General features: G+C 46.4%; 1 protein-coding gene across 13 annotated transcripts in view; it reads right to left on the bottom strand.

The window, feature by feature from the left end:
- AGBL2 (AGBL carboxypeptidase 2) overlaps nt 1–25,163 on the bottom strand; it is a 75,849-nt gene that overhangs the window by 2,524 nt on the left and 48,162 nt on the right. For 4 of the 13 annotated variants that reach the window (XM_015114270.3, XM_077962870.1, XM_077962872.1 and 1 more), the window contains 3 exons: nt 21,673–21,759; nt 19,332–19,418; nt 15,548–16,308 (listed from right to left, as the gene is read on the bottom strand). In XM_015114270.3, coding sequence (XP_014969756.3) covers nt 16,135–16,308; nt 19,332–19,418; nt 21,673–21,759 — 348 coding nt within the window. In that variant the 3' untranslated portion in view covers nt 15,548–16,134. Of the gene's footprint in view, nt 1–1,075; nt 1,189–5,049; nt 5,142–15,547; nt 16,309–19,331; nt 19,419–21,672; nt 21,760–25,163 lie in introns of those variants that run through there. The other 9 variants (XM_077962869.1, XM_077962874.1, XM_077962876.1 and 6 more) reach the window with 5 other exon arrangements.

The following is a 25,163-nucleotide window of genomic DNA, read 5'->3' as shown; positions in this document are numbered from 1 at the left end:
TGGTGACCCTAAGATGGGTTATATTTGGTGACCCATATTGCAGTGGTGAGAGGAATAACAGAAGTCAAAAGGGGCAGAATTAATCAGGAAGGAAACAGAACTAGAAAAGCATGTCACTGAATTCAAGAGAAAAGTTTGGAAAAAGAAAGGATAGTCAATATACCAGAAGCTTCCAAGAGGTCAATAATGAAGCCCAGAAGCTGGGCGCGGTGGCTCACACCTGTAATCCCAGCACTTTGGGAGGCTGAGGCGAGCGGATTGTGAGGTCAGGAGATCGAGACCATCCTGGCTAACCCGGTGAAACTCTGTCTCTACTAAAAATACAAAAAATTAGCCAGGTGTGGTGGTGGGCGCCTGTAGTCCCAGCTCCTTGGGAGGCTGAGGCAGGAGAATGGTGTAAACCCAGGAGGCAGAGGTTGCAGTGAGCTGAGATCACACCACTGCACTCCAGCCTGGGCGACAGAGCAAGACTCTGTCTCAAAAAAAAAAAAAAAAAAAAAAAAAAGACCAGCTTGGCCGGGCGCGGTGGCTCAAGCCTGTAATCCCAGCACTTTGGGAGGCCGAGACAGGCGGATCACGAGGTCAGGAGATCGAGACCATCCTGGCTAACACAGTGAAACCCTGTCTCTACTAAAAAATACAAAAAAAAAACTAGCCGGGCGAGGTGGCGGGGGCCTGTAGTCCCAGCTACTCGGGAGGCTGAGGCAGGAGAATGGCCTAAACCCGGGATGCGGAGCTTGCAGTGAGCTGAGATCCGGCCACTGCACCCCAGCCTGGGCGACAGAGCGAGACTCTGTCTCAAAAAAAAAAAAAAAAAAAAAAAAAAAAAAAAAAAAAACCAGCCTGACCAACATGGAGATACCCCATCTCTACTAAAAAAATTAGCCAGGCGTGATGACGCATGCCTGTAATCCCAGCTACTTGGGAGGCTGAGGCAGGAGAGTCGCTTGAACCCGGGAGGCGGAGGTTGCAGTGAGCTGAGATCATGCCATTGCACGCCAGCCTGGGCAACAAGAGCAAAACTCCATCTAAAAAAAAAAAAAAAGGCAGCCCAGGGAAGGCTGAATGAATTTACCAGTTAAAAGCCTCTTGGGAGCAGGGCACATGCCTGTAATTCCAGCACTTGGGTGGATTGCTTTGAGCTCAGGAGTTTGAGACCAGCCTGGGCAACATGGTGAAACCCCGTCTCTGCAAAAAAGAAAAAAGAAATTATTTGAGCATGGTGACTTGCACCTGTAGTCCCAGCTTTTCAGGAGGCTGAGGTGGGAGTATTGCTCAAGCCTGGGAAGCGGAAGTTACAGTGAATCGAGATTGTGCCACTATACTCCAGCCTGGGGGACAGAGTACGACCCTGTCTTGAAGAAAAAAAAACGTCTCCTGGACTGAGAGGCAGTGTGACTTGGGAGAGAGATCATGTAATTGTCCAATGGGTTCTTCCTGCCTGCTGCACAGACAAAATCAGTTCACTGAGACTGTGGTGTTACAGTAAAGAAAGAGTTTAATTAACACAGTGCGGCCCATGCGGAAGAACTTAAGCTCAAATCACTCTCCCCGAGGGCTCAGAGGCGAGGGTTTTTCAAGGATGCTTTGGTGGGCAGGGGACTCAGGAATGGGGAATGTTGATTGGTTGGGGATGAAATCATAGGGGTATAGAAAGCGGTCCTCGACAGCCTCTGGATGGAGGCCACAGGACCAGATGTCACGAGTGGTGGGTCTGAGTGGAGTCAATAGCCAGAAATACAGAAGTCTAAAAAACATCTCAAAAAGCCAATTTTAGATTCTATGTTAGTGATGTTATCTCTGCCAGGTATGATGGTTTACGTCTATAATCCCAGTATTTCAGGAGGCAGAGGTGGGAGGATAGTTTGAGACCTGCCTGGGCAACACAGCAAGACCCAATTTCCACCAAAAGGAGAAAAAAAGACCATAAAAACCCAAGTAATTGAAAAACGTCACAAAAGGCCAATCTTAAGTGGTACAAGAGTGATGTTATCTATAGGAGTAATTGGGAAAGTTACTCCTATATCTTGTGATTGCCAGAATAATGACTGGCTATCATTTAACTGGGCCTGTATCTTAGCAAAATTCAAGCCCCTCTCATAATCCTAACCTGGTCCAAGGCTGTCCAGGCTGGTCTTGAACTTCTGTGCTCAAGCGACCCTCCCCCAACAGCCTCCCAAAGTGCTGGGATTACAGGCATGAACCACCGTACCCAGCCAGCATATATTCATTGTATTTATTTTGCCTTATAGGAAGACCTGAGTTCAAGCAGCCTTCTGCTTGGATGAGGTTGTGACACAACGGTCTTACCAAAGACCCAGATTCTCTCCATCCCTGTGCTCTTCATCCTTAGGCTGGTAGCAAAATAGTTTTGAGCCTCACATGCAGCATTGACAGAGGAAGAAGAGAGAAGGTTTTTTTCTTTTTTTTGTTTTTTAGAGACGGAGTTTCACTCTTGTCGCCCAGGCTACGGTGCAATGGCGTGACCTTGGCTCACTGCAACCTCTGCCTCTTGGGTTCAAGCGATTCTCCTGCCTCAGCCTCCCGAGTTGCTGGGATTACAGGTGCTCAACACCTAGCTAATTTTTGTTATTTTTAGTAGAGACGGGGTTTTGCCATGTTGGTCAGGCTGGTCTCGAACTCCCAACCTCAGGTGATCTGCCCACCTCAGCCTCTGAAAGTGCTGGGATTACAGGTGTGAGTCACCGCATCCAGCCTTCAAGAAGGTGTCGTTTTTAAAATAGTTCTCTCTTTTTTGGCACACCGAAGCTCATCACAAAATGGCTCTTTTTTTGTTTTTTGTTTTTTTGAGACGGAATCTCACGCTGTTGCCCAGGCTGGAGTGGAATGGCAGGATCTCGGCTCACTGCAACCTCTGCTCCCAGATTCAAGTGATTCTCCTGCTTCTGCCTCTTAAGTAGCTGGGACTACAGGAATGAGCCACCACACCAGGCTAATTTTTTGTATTTTTAGTAGAGACGGGGTTTCACCGTGTTAGCCAAGATGGTCTCAATCTCCTGACCTTGTGATAACGCCCACCTCGGCCTCCCAAAGTGCTGGAATTACAGGCGTGAGCCACCACGCCTGGCCCTCAAAATGGCTCTTTTTGGAGGAAGAAACCTTTTCTCAGAAACCTCCCCAGCAGAATTCTCATGAATAACTGGACAGAAGTGAGTCACCCACCACCACCTAAACCAATGATTGGCTTAGACTAGTGGTTCTCAACAGGGTTAATTTTGGCCCTCAGGGGATATTTATCAAAGTCTGCATTAGGGCTTCAAAACCAATACCTCAAAATGTATGGTATTTTGACATACTGAACTGAAAAAGCCTCAAGGTCTCCCTGGCTTTCATCCTCCTATAGTCTCTTCCAAAACCGTTATCCTGGCCGGGCACAGTGGCTCACGCCTGTAATCCCACACTTTAGGAGGCCTAGGCAGGAGGATTGTTTGACTCCAGTAGTTCAAAACCAGCCTGGGCAACATAGCGACACCCTGTCTCTACAAAAAAATAGAAAAAATAGGCTGGGCACGGTGGCTTATGCCTGTAATCCCAACATTTTGGGAGGCTGAGGCGGGCGGGTCACGAAGTCAGAAGACCTAGACCATCCTGGCTAACACGGTGAAACCCCGTCTCTACTAAAAATACAAAAACCTAGCCAGGCATGGTGGCGGGCGCCTGTAGTCCCAGCTACTCGGGAGGCTGAGGCAGGAGAATGGCGTGAACCCGGGAGGCAGAGCTTGTAGTGAGCTGAGATCCGGCCACTGCACTCCAGCCTGGGCGACAGAGCGAGACTCTGTCTCAAAAAAAAAAAAAACAAAAAAACAAAAAAAACAAAAAAAAAAAAAGAAGAAAAAATTAACTGGGCTTGGTGGTGTGTGCTTGTAGTCCCAGTGACTCAGGAGGCTGAGGTGGAAAGATTGCCAGGGAGGTCGAAGCTTCAGTGAGCCATGATCATGCCACTGCACTCTAGCCTGGGCAAGAGAGCAAGACCCTGTCTCAAAACAAGAACAAATTCTTCTTCCCCCTCCTATAACATGTTTTTCTAGGATGGTATATTAGCTTCTGAACCACCTAGAGGGATGGACAATCACTCTGTGATTCACACCATGCTAATGTCAATAAATTTCTATGCCTTTTGTTTTTCCAGTTAATCTGCCTTTTTGAAGTTGATTTTTCAGCAAAACTTCAGAGGGTGAAGGAGCTATCCCTTGACCCCTACATCTGGAGACATCAGTACCATACGTGTTGGGAAATCCTGTCCTGCCTCAGGATCTGGGCTGCTTGGGAGCAAACCACAATATCTACGAAAGGAAGGGAAGTCCTGACAGCTGGGGTTCTTGGGTTCTTTCCACCAACTTAAGTTCAATTTGTCTTAGAATGACTGAAAAGGGTCACCCAGCTAAAGGGATAGGCAAACTGTCTTTGCCGGCCTTAGATTTTCCTCCTGTCCTTCTCAAGCTTCCTAAGGAGTATCTAAAACTGTTGTCTTGCCAGGCGCAGTGGCTCACGTCTATAATCCTAGCACTTTGGGAGGCCAAGGTGGGCGGATCACCTGATCTCAGGAGTTCGAGACCAGCCTGGCCAACATAGTGAAACCTTGTCTCTACTAAAATACAAAAAAAAATTAGCTGGGCGTGGTGGCACACGCCTGCAGTCTGAGCTACTCAGGAGGAGGAGGCAGAAGAATCGCTTGAACCCAGGAGGTGGAGGTTGTGTTGAGCCGACATCAAGTCACTGTACTCCAGCTGGGGTGACAGAGTGAGACTCTGTCTCCAAAAATCAATAAATAATAAAAAATAAAAAATAAAACTGTTATCTTGGATGTAAAACAGTTCCTTAGAGAGAACATCCTTTATATAGTTCCCCTGCATAGTGTCAGGAGAAGCCCATCTCTTTTGCATAAAATCTGTGTGCTTTAGAGATTTATTTTCAAATATCTCAGCTTGGGATCCATATTTGGAAAGTGTTTTCCCTTTTCCTTTTCAAGAATAGCAAATTTTTCTGGTTTGGCTAGGGTTCCTCTAGCCTTTCGTCATACTTTCCTACCTTTGCTCTCTAGAGAAGTCTGAAGAATGATAAAGGACATGTTGCCTGGCACTACAGTCATGGACACTGTCTTTGGATTCCAATCCTGAGAACTGGAGGAAAGGCAAAAATCATTCTCCTTCTTAGCATCAGTCCTTGTTTTCTTTTTTCTTTTCTTTTTTTTTTTGAGACAGAGTTTTGCTCTTGTTGTCCAGGCTGGAGTGCAATGGCGTGATCTGGGCCCACCACAGCCTCCACCTCCTGGGTTCAAGCAATTCTCCTGCCTCAGTCTCCTGAGTAGCTGGGATTACAGGCGTGCGCCACCACACCCGGCTAATTTTGTACTTTTAGTAGAGATGAGGTTTTCTCCAGGTTGGTCAGGCTGCTCTCGAACTCCCGACCTCAGGTGATCCGCCTGCCTCGGCCTCCCAAAGTGCTGGGATTATAGTCGTGAGTCACAGTGCCCAGCCTCAGTCCTTGTTTTCAACACAGACTTAGGATCTCCCACAGGACACTGGGGCACCTTAAGTCTTATTTTGCCAAAGGTGCAAATGATGCCACCCTTCTTTATGCCCTGGCCTTATGAAGTGTGTGGTTTATTTTTTTAGTACTCCCTGACCGGTTTCCAGAATGGACCTCAGTGATCTCATTTTCAAAATATCATATTTTTTTTTTGTAATAACATATTTTTTTTGAGATGGAGTCTTGCTCTGTTGTCCAGGCTGGAGTGCAGTGGTGCAATCTCGGCTCGTCACAACCTCCACCTCCTGGGTTCAAGTGATTCTCCCGCCTCAGCCTCCTGAGTAGCTGGGACTACAGGTGTGTGCCACCATGCCCGGCTAATTTTTGTATTTTTAGTAGAAACATGGTTTCACTATGTTGGCCAGGCTGGTCTCGAACTCCTGACCTCCTGACCTCGTGACCCGCCCACCTCGGCCTCCCAAAGTGCTGGGATTACAGGCGTAAGCCACTGCGCCTGGTCTATTTTTTTGTAATATTTAAGTGCTGTTAATTTCCTTTTGTGCTGTGACATATTACCACAAACTTAGTGGATTAAAACAACACACATTTATTATCATACCATGGAGGTCAGAAATCTGAAATGAGTCTTTATTTTTTCTCTTTTTGAGATGGAGTCTCATTCTGTTGCCCAGGCTGGAGTGCAGTGGCACGATCTTAGCTCACTGTAACCTCCATCTCCCTGGTTCAAGCAATTCTCCTGCCTCAGCCACCTGAGTAGCTGGGATTACAGGCGTACAGCACCACACCTGGCTAATTTTTGTATTTTTACTAGAGAGAGGGTTTCACCATGTTGGCCAGGCTGGTCTCGAACTCCTAGGCTCAAGCAATCCTCCCACCTCGGCCTCCCAAAGTGCTGGGATTACAGGCATGAGCCACTGCACCCAGCCTGAAATGAGTCTTTTTTTTTTTTTTCGATGGAGTTTTGCTCTGTCACCCAGTCTGGAGTGCAGTGGCGCAATCTCAGTTTACTGCAACCTCTGCTTCCTGGGTTCAAGTAATTCTCCTGCCTCAGCCTCCCGAGTAGCTGGGATTACAGGGGCCTGCCATCATGCCTGGCTAATTTTTGTATTTTTAGTAGAGATGGGATTTCGCCATTTTGGCCAGGCTCGTCTTGAACTCCAGACCTCAGGTGATCCACCCGACTTGGCCTCCCAAAGTCTGGGATTACAGGCATAAGCCTCCATGCCCGGCCTGAAATGAGTCTTAAAGGGTTAAAATCAAGGTGTTGCCAAGGCGCTATTCATACTTCTTCAGTTTCCAGAGGAGAAACTGTGTCTTTCCCTTTTCAAGCTTCCAGAGGCCATCTGCATTCCTTGGCTTCTGGCCACTTCCTCCACCTTCAAAGGGCATCAGTTCAACCTTTTCTGTCTTCATGATAGAGGCAGGAGGCAGACAAATGCCTGGGCATATAGGGAAGGGTCCTTGGTGAAAACCCCACCTTCAAACCTAAAACAGCCTGAAGGCCAAAAGACCGGACTGCTGGTCCCAGATGAAACCTGCAACCCTCAGGGAGATCTTCTGCCCTTGTTTGCTCACCCTTTTCCTATTGATTCTCTCTGAATAATGCCTTTTAACCAATTGAATGTTGCCTTTTCTGATACTACCCATGGCTTGTGTGGGCATGCCCAAATGCGCACTGGGGGATCAGGATGGAGCTACTAGGATTTCCTGCCCTATGCTGGGGAGGAGCCTCGCCTCTTCCGCTCATGTATGGGAGCCCTGGTATTCAGTTGTGAAGTGGAAACCTTTTTGTAGGATCCCTCTCTTTGCTGAAAACTTTTCCTTCGTTTAATAAATTCTGTTCTATTCTTCAGTGTGGCCACATGCCTAATTTTTCCTGGTCATGAGACAAGAACTCGGATTTAGCTGAACTAAGGAGCATAAATCCTGCATCATTCACATGTCCTTTTTCTGAGTCTGATCCTCCTGCCTCCCTTTTATAAAGACCCTTATGCCCAACTGGTTATAAATCAGGGTTTCCACCGTCCTCTCCTAAGGTTTGATAATTTGCTAGTGTAAACTAAAAATAAAACCCCTGATATAGTTTGGACATTTACCCCTGCCCAAATGTCATGTTGAATTATGACTGTGGATGCTGGAGGTGCAGCCTGGCAAGAGGTGTTTGGATCACGCAGGAGGATCCCTCATGGCTTGGTGCTGTCTTCATGACAGTTGAGACCTCATGAGAGCACGAGAGCTGGTCATTTAAAAGTCTGTGACACCTCCCCTCTCCCTCTCTAAATCCTGCTTTTGCTATGTGATGTGCCTGCTCCTCCTTCACCTTCCTACATGATTGTAAGCTCCCTGAGGCTTCCCTGGAAGCTGAGCAGATGCCAGCATCATGCTTCCTGTAAAGCCTGCAGAGCTGAGCCAATTAAACCTTTTTTTTTTTTTTTTTTTTTTTTTTTTTTTTTTTTTGAGACAGAGTTTCGCTCTTGTTGCCCAGGCTGGAGTGCAATGGCACCATTTCAGCTCACTGCCACCTCTGCCTCCTCAGTTCAAGCGACTCTTCTGCCTTAGTAGAGATGGGGTTTCACCATGTTGGTCAGGCTGGTCTCGAACTCCTGACCTCATGATCCGCCCGCCTTGGCCTCCCAAAGTGCTGGGATTACAGGCATAAGCCACCATGCCCAGCCTATCTAGCACCTTTTAAAAGTCTGAGTAGGAAACATTTGCCACCTATTGCCTCTAAGGGTGGCCACCTATGAGACTTCATCTACATAATAAGAACTTTTGGCCGGGCGCGGTGGCTCAAGCCTGTAATCCCAGCACTTTGGGAGGCCGAGACGGGCGGATCAAGAGGTCACAAGATCAAGACCATCCTAGGTAACATGGTGAAACCCAGTCTCTACTAAAAAAATACAAAAAACTAGCCGGGCGAGGTGGCGGGCGCCTGTAGTTCCAGCTACTCCGGAGGCTGAGGCAGGAAAATGGCGTGAACCCGGGAGGCGGAGCTTGCAGTGAGCTGAGATCTGGCCACTGCACTCCAGCCTGGGCGACAGAGCAAGACTCCGTCTGAAAAAAAAAAAAAAAAAGAACTTTTATTCCAGATCTCTTTATATAATAACTCTTTCAACCAATTGCCAATCAGAAAATCTTTGAATCCACTTATGACCTGGAAGCACTTCCCCCTCCCCACTTTGAGTTGTCCTGCTTTTCTGGACCAATGTATACCCCACATTTTGTTGTTGTTGTTGTTGTTGTTGTTGAGACAGTCTTGCTCTGTTGCCCAGGCGGAGTGCAGTGGTGTGATCTTGGCTCACTGCAGCTTTCACCTCCTGGGTTCAAGTGATTCTCCTGCCTCTACCTCCCAAGTAGCTGGGACTACAGGCACGTGCCACCATGCCCAGCTAATTTTTTGCATTTTAGTAGAGACAGGGTTTGGCCATGTTGGCCAGACTGGTCTCACACTCCTAGCCTCAAGCAATCCTCCCATCTCGGCTTCCCAAATTGTTGGGATTACAGGCATGAGCCACTGAGCTGGTACTCCATATGTATTGATTGATGTCTGCCTGTAACTTCTGTCCCCCTAATATTAAGCTGTAATGCAACCATCTTGGGCACATGTGGCTGTGAACCACATAAGGACCTCCTGAGGCTGTGTCATGGTCCTCACATTTGGCTCAGAATACATCCCTTCAAATACTACATAGAGTTTGGCTCTTTTTGTCAACACTAGAATGGTTTGCAGAACTTAGGAAGACACTATTTATTTATTTTTTTGAGACAGAGTCTCACTCTGTCACCCAGGCTGCAGTGCAATGGCGCGATCTCGGCTCACTGCAACTTCTGCATCCTGGATTAAGCAATTCTCCTGCCTCAGCCTCTGAAGTAGCTGGGATTACAGGCACGCACCACCATGGCTGGCTGATTTTTGTATTTTTGTAGAGATGGGGTTTCTCCATGTTGGTCAGGCTGGTCTCGAACTCCCGACCTCAGGTGATCTGCCTGCCTTGGCCTCCCATAGTGCTGGTATTACAGGCGTGAGTCACTGTGCCCGGCCCAAACCTCTTCTTTATGAACTACCCAGTCTCAAGTTATTTCTTTTTCTTTTCTTTTCTTTTTTCTTTTTTTTTTTTTGAGACAGAGTCTCGCTCTGTTGCCCAGGCTCGAGTGCAGTGGCGTGATCTTCACTCACTGCACCTTCCACCTCCTGCCACCACGCCTGGCTAATTTTTGTATTTTTAGTAGAGACGGGGGTTTCACCATGTTGGCCAGGCTGATCTCGAACTCCTAACCTCTTGATCTGCCCACCTTGGCTTCCCAAAGTGCTGGGATTACAGGTGTGAGCCACTGTGCCCAGCCTGTGCTTTTAAAACATTTATTTATTCACAGCTGATCAGAAGCCATGTTCTTTTTTTTTTTGAGATGAAGTCTTGCTCTTGTCACCCAGGCTGGAGTGCAATGGTGTGATCTCGGCTCGCCACAACCTCCACCTCCCAGGTTCAAGCGATTCTCCTGCCTCAGCCTCCTGAGTAGCTGAGATTACAGGCAACTGTCCCTACGCCCAGCTAATTTTTGTATTTTTAGTAAAGACGGGTTTCACCATGTTGGCCAGGCTGGTCTTGAACTCCTGACCTCAGGCTATACGCCCACCTGGGTCTCCCAAAGTGCTGGAATTACAGGTATGAGCCACGGTGCCCAGCCTGCATGTTCTTTCTTTAAATATGGGAGAAGCCTGGCATGTTTTGAGGCCACAGCGAAGTTGCTGGTAGGGAGGGAGAAAGACAAGAGGGGGTAAAGCAATGCAGAAAGTTTGGGAAGATAAAGTAGAGAGATTGAATTGAAGCATAAGGTGGAGAGATTAGCCTTAAACCCAAAGTTGGGCACTTTTTTCCTCTAAGAACAAAGAAAAGAGGGCGGGTGTGGTGGCTCACACCTGCAATCCCAGCACCTTTGGAGGCCGAGATAGACAGATCACTTGAGGTCAGGAGTTCAAGATCAGACTGGCCAACATGGTGAAACCCTGTCTCTACTGAAAATACCTAAATTAGCCAGGCATGGTGGCACGTGGCTGTAATCCCAACTACTTGGGAAGCTGAGGCATAAGAATCACTTGAACCTCGGAGGCGGAAGAAGCAGTGAGCAGAGATGTTGCCATTGCACTCCAGCCTGGGTGACAGAGCAAAACTGTCTCAAAAAAATAGAATAAAGGAATGGAATGGAAGTAAAGGCAGACAAGAGTGATGCCAGCTCACCACTCCTGAGTGCTTTCTGTGTGTAGAGCCCTCTACTCAGTGCATTACGTACATTTTCTTGTCCAGTCCTCCCAACAATTCTGAAAAGTGGGTCTTGTTTGTACTCCCATTTTACAGATGAGGAAATTGAATCTTTGAGAGGTCATGAAGCCTAAGGTCATAAAGCTATGGAGTCAGACTTTGAACCCAGGCATCCTGATGCCAGAGTCTAGATTCTTTTTGGCAGAATGTTCCTTATTTTGGTTTTGTCTGATGCTTTTTCATGATTAGATTCAAGGTATGCATTTCCAACCAGAATACTACTTAAGTGATGTGTTCGTCTCAGGCTTTCCATCAGAGGGCACACGGCACACAATGTCCATCTGCCCCTAAACAATCACACGGGTAAGGTGGTGTCCAATTGCCTCATTATATGATCACTACTTTTTCCCTTCTGACTAATAAGCAATCTGAGTGGAGACACTTTAAAACCATGCAAATATCTTGCTCCTCAAGTTTCCTCCTAAATTTTGCATCCATAGGTACTTCTTGCCTGATCCATTTTACTACAATAATTGCAAAATAATGAATTCCCAATTGCAGCGCTCCTCCTACATTCACCATCAACCTCAGCTTCATTCTTCTTAAACAAGAGCCCTCTTCCTCTCTTTCTCTCTCATTGATAAGAACTCATGATTCCTATTTTTTCAATGGGTTATAATTTCAATGGGTTAATGTCCTTCATCATTTTGGTGCCTAATATCCCAGATTTGGCCAGTGGGAGCTCCTTCAAGTTGGTTCCTTTATCCTGTGACATGCCTGCAGCACTTTTTTACTTTTTGACATAACACAATGTTTCAGGCTCCTCATCTCATATCTACATTGCCCCAGACATTTCTCTAATGAACCCTGATTCCTTTTAGTGAGGATTATATTAGAGACCAAGATCTCAGTGCAAAATGTTCTTATTGCTAATGGGATGTATTTGATTTTAGCCCTTTTTAGCAGATAGAGCTGAATACACATACACACATTATCTACATATATGAATATGCATACACACATGCACATATATACTTGTGTATACATACATATGTATGTTCAGACATATACATGTTTTAGAAATCATGAGTTCTGGCCATGTGTGGTGGCTCATGCCTATAACACCAGCACTTTGGGAGGCTGAAGCGGGTGGAATTCTGACATCAGGAGTTCAAGACCAGCCTGGCCAACATGATGAAACCCCATCTCTACTAAAAATACAAAAAAAAAAAAAAAGAAAATTAGCCAGGCGTGGTGGTGGGCACCTGTAATCCCAGCTACTTGGGAGGCTGAGGCAAGAGAATCACTTGAACCCAGGAGGTGGAGGTTGCAGTGAGCTGAGATGGCACCATTGCACTCCAGCCTGGGCAAGAAGAGCAAAACTCCTTCTCAAAAAAAAAAAAAAAAGAAAAGAAAAGAAAAGAAATAACGAGTTATTGGCTTTTAACAACACTAACACATTTACTCATTTGTTCAAGCATATAATATGTCTAAAATGTTTCAGAATTGATTTGCCAATGCCATTACATAAACAAACCTACCAAACAGACTTAAGAATTTGTTTGAAGTTATCTTCCCACCCCAGCCTCACGGGAGCCTAGCTTCTGAACCAGTCTTGATTAGTATGGCTGTTTGCTGGGAGGAAGGTGGCAGCAGAGAGGGAGCACAAGACTTGAAATGGAGGTGTGAAATAGCCATGGAAGGGGAAAGGTGTGGGACCTTCAGTTTCAGAAGCAGAAGATAAATTTCCAAGGCTGGAGGAGATACTTGTGTGCTGGCCCAGGTCCACTCGATGGCATATTTTCCTGAAGCCATCTTAGCAGCCTGGGTACAGTAGAGAAGACAGATGGCTGGGATGGCTGGCTGATCCAAAGTTGGGGAACTACCAGGTGGATGTGGCAGAAGGACAGAGGGTGAGGATACTGGGGTGCTGGCAAGAGAGTGGTTGACGTCACGAACCCTGGAGTCTGGGCTGAACTGGGGAAGAAATGAAGCCAAGAGAAAGGGAATGACTAGAACTGTGAAGGGGTTTATTCATGTGATTTCTGGTCACTAAATCCAATAATCTAGGAATAGGCAGTTCAGGGGGCTATGAGGAGAGATAGCACATATCTTTATTTTATTTATTTATTTATTTATTTATTTATTTATTTATTTATTTATTCGAGACTGTGTTTTGCTCTTGTTGCTCATGCTGGAGTGCAATGGCGCGATTTCGGCTCACCAAAACCTCCGCCTCCCGGGTTCAAGCGATTCTCCTGCCTCAGCTTCCTGACTAGCTGGGATTACAGGCATGCACCACCATGCCCGGCTAATTTTTTGTATTTTTAGTAGAGACGGGGTTTCTCCATGTTGGTCAGGCTGGTCTCGAACTCCCAACCTCAGGTGATCTGCCTGCCTCGGCCTCCCAAAGTGCTGGGATTACAGGCGTGAGCCACCACACCTGGCTGGCATGTATCAAAATTGATTAGCAACAAGATGAGAAGAACTGTACTCAGAGCAACCAAAGAGATCTTTTCCCCAAAGACAAGAGATTGAGGGAGAGAAGTCCTAGCTGGCTCAGGCTGAAGGGGGAAACTGTTTAAAGCACATTATCGCAATGTATGATCAACAGCTAAGAGTAGTGATCAAATGAAGGGACCTTAGAGATCATTTCACCTGGACGGGCACTTCACTTTTAAGGTCAGGAAATAAAAGTTCAGAGCTGTTAAGCAACTGCCCCACACCTACCCACCCCCAGTCTCCGTGGGATTCAAACTCAGGTGTTCTAAATGCCATGGTGGTGGCTCTTTAACGCACTCCAATGTTCTGAACCTAGCAAAACATCTGACTGCTTTGTTTTGCCTACTAGTCTTTGTTCTCCATCTAGATTTTAAACACAGGGGCAGCAGTGGAATCTTATGCATCAGTGCATTCTCCATAGTTCCTAAGTCAATCACTGCTCAATGCATCATTTTTTTTTTTTGAGAAGGACTCTTGCTCTGTCGCCCAGGCTGGAGTGCAGTGGCACAACCTCAGCTCACTGTAACCTCCACCTCTTGGGTTCAAGCAATTCTCTGTCTCAGCCTCCTGAGTAGCTGGGATTACAGGCCCCTGCCACCACGCCTGGCTAATTTTTGCGTTTTTAGTAGAGACGGGGTTTCACCATCTTGGCCAGGCTGGTCTTGAACTCCTGACCTCCTGATCCACCCACCTCGGCCTCCCAAAGTGCTGGGATTACAGGCATGAGCCACCACTCCTGGTCTTTTTTTTTTTTTTTTTTTTTAAGACAGAGTCTCACTTTGTGACCCAGGCTAGTACAGTGGCATGATCTCAGTTCACTGCAACCTCCGTGGCTAAAGCGATCCTCCCACCCCAGCCTCCAGGGTAGCTGGGACTACAGGCATGTGCTACCACACCCGGCTATTTTTGTATTTTTTTGCTAGAGACAGGGTTTCACCACATTGCCAAGACTGATCTTGTATAGCTGGGCTCAAGGGATCCACGTTGGCCAGGCTGGTTTCGAACTCCTGGCCTCAAATGATCTACCCACCTCAGCCTTCCAAAGGTGTGAGCCACTGCACCTGGCTTAATTTCTGAACAACTTTCAAACAAGGTTTGCTTTTGGGACTTGTCCTTTAAGGATATCCTTTTAGGGATAAAAAGTGGGGTTTTGGCTGGGTGCTTTCTAGATATTTAAAATGCTGACTAATAGTTTTAGGATGTAAGTAAGGTGCGGCATAGGAGTAGGCCATGTGCAAACTCCCTGTATAAAGAGTATGGGGGCCGGGTGTGGTGGCTCATGCCTGTAATCCCAGCACTTTGGGAGGCCGAGGTGGGCGGATCGCGAGGTCAGGAGTTCGAGACCAGCCTGGCCAACATGGTGAAACTCGGTCTCTACTAAAAACACAAAAATTGCAGCCGGGCGCGGTGGCTCACACCTGTAATCCCAGCACTTTGGGAGGCCGAGACGGGCGGATCACGAGGTCAGGAGATCGAGACCATCCTGGCTAACACGGTGAAACCCCGTCTCTACTAAAAATACAAAAAATTAGCCGGGCGTGGTGGCGGCACCTGTAGTCCCAGCTACTCGGGAGGCTGAGGCAGGAGAATGGCGTTAACCCGGGAGGCGGAGCTTGCAGTGAGCCGAGATTGCGCCACTGCACTCCAGCCTGGGGGACAGAGCGAGACTCCGCCTCAAAAAAAAAAAAAAAGCACACACAAAAATTAGCCGGGTGTGGCGGTGGCACCTGTAATCCCAGCTACTCAGGAGGCTGAGGCAGGAGAATCGCTTGAACTAGGGAGGCGAAGGTTGCAGTGAGCCAAGACTGCTCCACTGCACTCTAACCTGGGTGACAGAGCAAGACTCCATCCCAAAAAAAAAAAAAAAAGAGCATCTAGGAACTCTCTGTACTCTCTCCTCAATTTCTCTGTAAATCTAACTGTTTTAAAATATTTTAAAATACTCCTACACTGGGATTGCAATAAAATTTGTGTTGTCACGTGGTTCTAATCACTAGTAATCCAGGTAGTGATGGTGGCTGAAAGTTTAAAAGTGATAATGAAAAATGTGCTAGAGAACTTTCAATCCCATGTGATAGAAAAAAAAGTAGTCAAAATAGGGCTCCTAGCATGAGCTGGAGTGACCCCCCTTTAAATGACTCCAGCGTGTTGACATGACAGGCTGCAGCTGGCCGACTTTGCTTGGTGCTCAGGAGAGGCTATTGGAAAGAAAAGGCGGATAAAAAATATCTGTTCACATAAAATTATGCAGTTAACCAATCAAAGGAAACAACTGGTTAGAGAGAAAGAATTTTAATCATCAGGCTAAAAAATTTACAAAACCTCGTTGAACATAAGATACACAACATTAAATTCTGGGTAATACATGCATGCATTGTTATTTCTACGTGAGAATGCCTCATTCTGAGCAAACCTGACATACAGCAGTAGGACTGACTGTCACTGGAAAGCTTTGACACAACACTTTTTTTTATATAGCACATTCCCAAAATGTGTTTAACATAGAGTTTCATTTTCCAAAATTGATTTGCACATAATTTTAGAGAGAAGTATCTATTGGTTAAAATGAGGTATATCTGTGCTGCCATGAAGTGTGCCATGAGAACACACTTCAGTTTCTCTAAAGCATTTTTATATATCATAATAAAATTTCATTTTATGAAAAAATAGTTGAATTCATGAGATATGCATCTTGACCACATGCCCACAGTGTAAGTACCAAGTGTAAGGTCAGTGCATGATGAGTGCACAACACAGTATACCATGAGTAAATGCAGTTCCCAGTCATACATCTCCCCCATTACAAAATGTGTCTAATCTCAAAATCCCTGATGAAGTCCTTGTGTGCACAGCCCAGGCTCACCTACGGGTATGTGTATATGTGCAAGGAGGGGTATGCCGCCATGGCAGCACAGTCTCTCTTTGTGGCAGGATATCTGCTCCCAGGCCAGTTTGGCTTCATACCTGGAGCTGGCTCTTGGCTGGAGTTTATGGTTCTCTTTGGAGAGCATGATACTGTAAAGCCTGGCTTCTTATTCTGTGCAAATAAGATTTTTAAAAGTTGAATTCAATTTATTTTGCCATTTCTAAAGATGTAGTTAGGGTTGGGGTTGGCTTTACAAGGAGTTAGTGAGAAGTATTTGCATTTCTTCCCCGAATATAAAAGTAGTTGACACTGTTATAGAACAGAGGTGAATTGAGCCTTTGTCCTGGTCCCTCAGCCAAATCAAGGTCAACATCAGAAACATTTTTTTTTAAGGTGGAGTCTTGCTCTGTTGCTCAGGCTGGAGTGCAGTGGCACAATCTCAGCTCACTGCAACCTCTGCCTCCTGGGCTCAAGCAATTCTCCTGCCTCAGCCTTCTGAGTAGCTGGGATTACAGGCATGCACCACCACACCCGGCTATTTTTGTTTTTTAGTAGAGATGGGGTTTCGTCATTTTGCCCAGGCTGGTCTCAAACTCCTGACCTCAAGTGATCCTCTTGCCTTGGCCTCCCAAAGTGCTGGGATTACAGGTGTGAGCCACTGTGCCTGGTCACCCAAAATGTTGGGATTACAGGCGTGAGCCACCACACCAGCCAACATGGGCAACATTTTAATTGCCCCAAAAAGCAGAAGGACTGCATTTTATAAGCTGTCTAGAAACATTAAACAAAAAAAAGAGAAAAACAATCTATCAAGGTGGCAGATTGCCTCATTTTTTTCAATTATGTTTATCTGACACGTTATAGAAGTTAAATACTCACATCTCTGTTACACAAAATCACACTATAAATTTTAAGAAAATATGAGGTGGGATAATCGCTTGAGCCTGGCAGGCAGAGGTTGCAGTGAGCCGAGATCACGCCACTGCACTCCAGCCTGGGCGACAGAGCAAGACCCTGTCTCAAAAAAAAAAAAAAAAAAAAAAAGAAAGAAATTTTAAGAAAATGAAGTAAAGATAAAGGTTTGGATAACAGTCATCTACTACACTGGATTTAATTGAATTCATGGTTATATGTCAGAACCTAATTAGGATATTTCAGTTCTGGGATATAGTTTTTGCTACTCGTAGGCTTCCAGCAATGAACGCTAAGTGAAGAAAGAGGACAAGCTCATTATTGACTAGTCTGTCAGGACTGAAACTCTCTTTAACTTGACTTTATTTAAGCCTATATTTTCACTGCTCTTCATTTTCTGTCATAATATGGTGATTGGACTATCAGTCTTGTCACTCCTAGAGGATCTTGTCTTCATGTTTTTTAAGGACTTTGCACATAGTAGACACTAGAAGACACTGATAGGTAAATGAGAGCATCAGCGCATGAATTCCCAAGCAACAGAATTGGGAAGACAGCAGGGACTCCATCCACTGGGAGAACCATTCACTCTATATCTGGTACACCTAACTTAATCCACTGATTCTCAACCTGTGTTTCACCCAGACTCATGTGAACAACACCTCCTGTATACATACCCTGGGCTATTAGAAACAACAGCTTACTAGCTGTTTCGCCACCTCTTTTTTCTTAAGATGGAGTCTCACTGTCACACAGGCTGGAGTGCAGTGGCGCGATCTCGGCTCACTGCAATCTCCGCCTCGAGGTTCAAGCGATCCTCCTGCCTCAGCCTCCCAAGGAGCTGGGACTACAGGCGCCTGCCACCACACCTGGCTAATTTTTTGGTTTTTAGTAGAGATGGGGTTTCACCATGTTGGCGAGGCTGGTCTCGAACTCCTGACCTCAGGTTATCTGCCCACCTCGGCCTCCCAAAGTGCTGAGATTACAGGCGTGAGCCACCACGCCTGGCCTCGCCACCTCTTTTTTCCTCCCTTTCAGGAAAAAACATGTGAGTGCAAATGAGCATGACGAATGTTATTATAAGGATAAACATGAATTCATTCAAACTTACTATTTTTAAAAATTTTCTGGCCGGGCGCGGTGGCTCAAGCCTGTAATCCCAGCACTTTGGGAGGCCGAGACGGGCGGATCACGAGGTCAGGAGATCGAGACCATCCTGGCTAACACGGTGAAACCCCGTCTCTACTAAAAAATACAAAAAAGTAGCCGGGTGAGGTGGCGGGCGCCTGTAGTCCCAGCTACTCGGGAGGCTGAGGCAGGAGAATGGCGTAAACCTGGGAGGCGGAGCTTGCAGTGAGCTGAGATCCGGCCACTGCACCCCAGCCTGGGCGGCAGAGCAAGACTCCGTCTCAAAAAAAAAAAAAAATTTTCTATATTTTATTTATTTACTTATTTAGAGACAGAGTCTCACTCTGTCACCCAGGCTGGAGTGCAGTGGTGCAATCTTGGCTCACTGCAAACTCTGCCTCCTGGGTTCAAGTGATTCTCCTGCCTCAGCCTCCCGAGTAGCTGGGGTTCAAGCATGCACCACTATATCCAGCTAATTTTTATATTTTTAGTTGAGACAGGGTTTGGCCATGTTGGCCAGGCTGGTCTTGAACTCCTAACCTCAGGTGATCCACTCTCCTCAGCCTCCTAAAGTGCATGGAGGTGTGAGCCACTGCACCTGACCAAACTTACTCTTTTACTTTTTTTTTTTTTCTTTTTTGAGACGGAGTCTCGCTCTGTACCCAGGCTGGAGTGCAATGGCACGATCTCAGCTCACTGCAACTTCTGCCTCCTGGGTTCAAGTGATTCTCCTGCCTCAGCCTCTCCAGTAGCTGGGATTACAGGCGCACACCACCATGCCTGGCTAATTTTTGTATTTTTAATAGAGACGGGGTTTCACCATGTTGGCCAGGCTGGTCTCTAACTCCTGACCTCAAATCATCTGCCTGCCTTGGCCTCCCAAAGTGCTGGGATTACAGGCGTGAGCCACTGTGCCTGGCCTAAAACTTGTTCTTTTAAAAAAGCAAATAATTCACAAAACTTGGTACTGAATGGTCAGTGGTAACTGTAGCCTGAGGGTGCAAAATGCCTTAGATGTGCACCTGAGCAGAACAAATCCAAGAAGGTAAAACTGGACTGTGCATCACCGCCCCTCCAAATTACATAATACATTTGAGAACTAATTAAAATGAATCGCTGGCATGTAACTATATACAGTATATTAGGTGAAGTACCTGCATTCTCCCTTTATTCTTAGGCAGAATCAGGGTGGCCATTGATGGGTCCAGGGAGGTGTCTTTGTCTCTTCTATTTAAATTTGTCTAAAATAAATGAACATATCCTCACTAAATTTTCCACTTGAACAAGTGCGATTACAGTGAATATACATTATTTGTTTGCTTATTAATATATGTTAATTCATTATGATACTCTCACAGAAAAAGACAGGCAAAACATAATTCAAAGAAGGAAAAACAGTTCGAAGGAGGAAAAGTGACTAATGTACTGAGTGCCTACGATATGCCAGGTGCTTTACACTTTCACACTAATTCACACAACAACCTTAGGATGTAGATATTATCTCCGCAGTATTTCAGATGCAGAAACTTAGCCCCGGGGTGGTCGAATGGCTCACAGAATATTAAACAGTGGGGCTGAAAGTTTGAACTCAAGGCAGACTTCAAAATTTATGCTCTTGCCACCAGCTGTGCTCTGTGGGGATTCCCAGTATTGCACAGTGAGGCCTCATTACAGCACTGCTAACTATAGGGTAGTGTTCCACATGAGGAGGCCCATTCTGCACCCTATCCCCTAAGAATCAGCTACTATTGTACCAAAATATTTTTTTTTCTTTTTTTTTGGGGGGAGACAAAGTCTCACTCTGTCACCTAGGGTGGAGTGCAGTGGCAGGATCACAGCTCACTATAACCTTAAACTCCTGGACTCAAGTTATTCTCCCACCTCAGCCTCCCAAGTAGCTAGGACTACAAGGGCAGGCTACCACATCCAGCTAAGTTTTAAAATTTTTTGTAGAGATAGGATCCTGCTATGTTGCTCAGGCTGGTCTCGACTTCCCGGCCTCAAGTGATCCTCCCACCTTTGCCTCCCAAAGTGCTGGGATTACAGGTGTGAGCTACTGTACCTGACCTCAAAACCCTTTTTTTTTTCTTTTTTTGAGACAGGGTCTTGCTATGTCGCCCAGGCGGGGGTGCAGTGGTAGGATCACAGCTCACTGCAGTCTTGACCTTTCAGGCTCAAGCAATCCTCCTACCTCAGCCTCCCAAGTAGCTAGGACTATAAGCATGCACCACCATGCCTAGCTAATTTTTTTTTTTTTTTTTTGGAGACAGAGTCTCACTCTGTTGCCTAGGCTGGAGTGCAATGGCGCAATCTCAGCTCACTGCAACTTCTGCCTCCTGGGTTCAAGCAATCCTTGTGACTCAGCTTCCTGAGTAGCTGGAACTACAGGCACACACTATCATGCTCAGCTAATATTTGTATTTTTTTTTTTTGAGAGGGAGTCTCACTCATTGCCCAGGCTGGAGTGCAATGGTGTGATCTCAGCTCACTGCAACCTCCGCCTCCGGGGTTCAAGTGATTCTCCTGCCTCAGGAGCTGGGATTACAGGTGTGCACCACCACACCTGGCTAATTTTGTATTTTTAGTAGAGATGGGGTTTCACCATTTTGGCCAGGCTGGCCTTGAACTCCTGGCCTCATGTGATCCACCTGCCTTGTCCTCCCAAAGTGCTGGGATTACAGGCATGAGGAGCTGCACTGGACCAAACTTACTCTTTTTAAAAAAAGCAAATAATTGGCCGGGTGCAGAGGCTCACGCCTGTAATCCCAGCACTTTGGGAGGCCGAGGCGGGCAGATCACCTGAGGTCAGGAGTTCGAGACCAGCCTGACCCACATGAAGAAACCCCATCTCTACTAAAAATACAAAAATTAGGCAGGCATGGTGGCACATACCTGTAATCCCAGTTACTGGGGAGGCTTAGGCAGGAGAATCGCTTGAACCTGGGAGGCAGAGGTTGCGGTGAGCTGAGATTGTGCCATTGCACTCCAGCCTGGGCAACAAGAGTGAAACTCCATCTCAAAATAACAACAACAACAACAACAAAAAAGCAAATAATTCACAAACCTTGGTACTGAATGGTCGGTGGTAACACTGCATGTGAAGCACACCTCATAATTCATGGCAACACTCTGTGTGGTGTTAACCTCGTAAGGCTGAGAACAGGTGCATTATTCCCTGTCACTTTCTTACCTGACATGTTGCCATGGCGTTTCAAAATAATGGCTGCCTAAAAAATGTTCATTGAAATGAAATGAAATTTTCAATAGCAAGCTTTTAGCCTAGGTGGGCTCCTTCCAGCCCTGCTATGCCCCAGGGGCCAGGTGATTTGTAGCCTGAGGATGCAAAATGCCTTAGATGTGCACCTGAGCAGAACAAATCCAAGAAGGTAAAACTGGACTGTGCATCACCGCCCCTCCAAATTACATAATACATTTGAGAACTAATTAAAATGAATCGCTGGCATGTAACTATATACAGTATATTAGGTGAAGTACCTGCATTCTCCCTTTATTCTTAGGCAGAATCAGGGTGGCCATTGATGGGTCCAGGGAGGTGTCTTTGTCTCTTCTATTTAAATTTGTCTAAAATAAATGAACATATCCTCACTAAATTTTCCACTTGAACAAGTGCGATTACAGTGAATATACATTATTTGTTTGCTTCTTATTCATACATGTTGATTCACTATGATATTCCCACACAAAAGGACAGGCAAAACATAATTCAAAGAAGGAAAAACAGTTCGAAGGAGGAAAAGTGACTAATGTACTGAGTGCCTACGATATGCCAGGTGCTTTACACTTTCACACTAATTCACACAACACCTTAGGATGCAGATATTATCTCCGCAGTATTTCAGATGCAGAAACTTAGCCCCGGGGTGGTCGAATGGCTCACAGAATATTAAACAGTGGGGCTGGAAGTCTGAACTCAAGGCAGACTTCAAAATTTATGCTCTTGCCACCAGCTGTGCTCTGTGGGGATTCCCAGTATTGCACAGTGAGACCTCATTATAGTACTCTTTTTTTTGAGACAGTTTCACTCTTGTCACCCAGGCTGGAGTGCAATGGTGCAATCTCAGCTCACAGCAACCTCCACCTCTTGAGTTCAAGCGATTCTCCTGCCTCAGCCTCCCAAGTAGCTGGTATTACAGGCGTCTGCCACCACGCCTGGCTAATTTTTGTATGTTTAGTGGAGACAGGGTTTTGCCATGTTGGCTGGGCTGGTCTCGAACTCCTGACCTCAGGTGATCCACCCACTTTGGCTTCCCAAAGTGCTGGGATTACAGGCATGAGCCACCGTGCCCGGGCAGCACTGTTAACTATAGGGTAGTGTTTCACATGAGGAGGGCCCATTTTGCACCCTATCCCCTAAGAATTGGCTACTAACTATTGTACCAAAACCATTTTTTTTTTTGGGGGACAAAGTCTCACTCTGTCACCTAGGGTGGAGTGCAGTGGCAGGATCACAGCTCACTGTAACCTTAAACTCCTGGACTCAAGTGATTCTCCCACCTCAGCCTCCCAAGTAGCTAGGACTACAGGAGGGGCAGGCTACCACATCCAGCTAAGTTTTTTATTTATTTATTTATTTTTTTGAGATGGAGTCTTGCTCTATTGCCCAGGCTGGAGTGCAGTGGCGTGACCTCGGCTCACTGCAACCTCCACCTCCCAGGTTCAAGTGATTCTCCTGCCTCGGCCTCCGGACTAGCTGGGACTACAGTGACGTCTAGCTAATTTTTTGTATTTTTAGTAGAGACGGGGTTTCACCATGTTAGCTAGGATGGTCTCAATCTCCTGACCTCGTGATCCGCCTGTCTCAGCCTCCCAAAGTGTTGGGATTACAGGCATGAGCCACTGCGCCCGGCCCGCATCCAGCTACATTTTAAAATTTTTTGTAGAGATAGGATCTTGCTATGTTGCTCAGGCTGGTCTTGACCTCCTGGCCTCAAGTGATCTTGACCTCCTGGCCTCAAGTGATCCTACCACCTTTTCCTCCCAAAGTGCTGGGATTACAGGTGTGAGCTACCGTACCTGACCTCAAAACTGAGCCCCGCTTTTTTTTTTTTTTTTTTAAGCAGGGTCTTGCTCTGTCACCCAGGCTGGGGTGCAGTGGTAGGATCACAGCTCACTGTAGCCTTGACCTCTCAGGCTCAAGCGATCCTCCTACCTCAGCCTCTCAAGTAGCTAGGACTATAAGCATACATTACAATGTATAGCTGATTTTTTTTTCTTCTTCTTTTTTTGAGACAGAGTCTTGCTCTGTCACCCAAGCTGGAGTGCAATGGCGCAATCTCAGCTCACTGCAACTTCTGCCTCCTGGGTTCAAGCAATTCTTGTGACTCAGCTTCCTGAGTAGCTGAGACTACAGGCACATACCACCACACCCAGCTAATTTTCGTATTTTTGGTAGAGATGGGGTTTCACCATGTTGGCCAGGCTGGTCTTGAACTCCTGGTCTCATGTGATCCACCCATCTTGTCCTCCCATAGTGCTGGGATTACAGGTATGAGCCACTGTGACCAGCCATGTCTAGCTAATTTGTAAAAAATTTTTTGTAGAGATGGGGTCTTGCTATGTTGCCAGCGCTAGTCTCGAACTTCTGGACCCAAGCAATCCTCCTCTCTCAGCCTCCCAAAGTGCTGGGATTACAGGTGTGAGCCACCATGCCTGGCCACCCAGGCTGGAGTACAGTGGTATGATCATGGCTCACTGGAGCCTCCAACTCTGGTCTCATGTGATCTGCCCACCTCAGTGTCTCAAATAGGTAGGACTATGTGCACCACTATACCCAGCTAATTTTTGTTTATTTTTTTGTAGAGATGAGGTCTCACTATGTTGTGTAGGCTGGTCTTGAACTCTTGGGCTCAAATGATCCTCCTGCCTCGGCTTTCCAAAGTGTTGGGTTTGGCTAGGCACAATGGCTCACACCTGTAATCCCAGCACTTTTGTAGGCTGAGGCAGGCGGATCACCTGAGGTCAGGAGTTCAAAACCAGCCTCGCCAACATGGTGAGACCCCATCTGTACTAAAAATACAAAAAGTAGCCAGGCAAGGTGGCAGGTGCCTGTAATCCCAGCTCCATGGGAGGCTGAGGAGGGAGAATCACTTGAACCTGGGAGGTGGAGGTTGTAGTGAGCTGAGATCGCGCCACTGAACTCAAGCCTGCTTGACAGAATGAGACTTTTGTTTCCTTTTTTGTGTCAAAAAAAGAAACAAAAAAGAAAACACACAGTGTTGGGCTTTCAGGTGTGAGCCACCATGCCTGGACAGCCTATTTTTTTTTTTTTTTTTTTTTTTTTTTTTTTTTTTGAGGCGGAGTCTCGCTCTGTCGCCCGGGCTGGAGTGCAGTGGCCGGATCTCAGCTCACTGCAAGCTCCGCCTCCCGGGTTTACGCCATTCTCCTGCCTCAGCCTCCCGAGTAACTGGGACTACAGGCGCCCGCCATCTCGCCCGGCTAGTTTTTTGTATTTTTTTTAGTAGAGACGGGGTTTCACCGTGTTCGCCAGGATGGTCTCGATCTCCTGACCTCGTGATCCACCCGTCTCGGCCTCCCAAAGTGCTGGGATTACAGGCTTGAGCCACCGCGCCCGGCCAAAATTGCTATTTTTTTTACAATAAAAAATCAAGGATTTTGGCCAGGCATGGTAGCTCATGCCTGTAATCCCAGCACTTTGGGAGGCCAAAGTGGGTGGATTACTTGAGCTTAGCAGTTTGAGACCAGCCTGGGCAACATGTCGAAACCCTGCATCTAATAAAAATACAAAAATTAGCCAAGCATGGTGGTGGGCACCTGTAATCCCAGCTACTCCAGAGGCTGAGGCCCAAGAATCACTTGAACCCAAGAGGTGGAAGCTGCACTCCAGCCTGGGTAACAGAGTAAGACTCTGTCTCAAAAAAAAAAAAAAAAAAAAAAAAAAAGAAAGAAAAAAAAAATCAAAGATTTTATAGCCATAAAACTGTAAAGTACTAAACATTGGTTGAGTG

The sequence above is a fragment of the Macaca mulatta genome, chromosome 14 (assembly GCF_049350105.2).
Source record: "Macaca mulatta isolate MMU2019108-1 chromosome 14, T2T-MMU8v2.0, whole genome shotgun sequence".
In the NCBI taxonomy this organism is placed as follows: Eukaryota; Metazoa; Chordata; class Mammalia; order Primates; family Cercopithecidae; genus Macaca; species Macaca mulatta.
The sequence above is the reverse complement of the archived record's forward strand: the minus strand, read 5'-3'. Positions and strand labels throughout refer to the sequence as shown.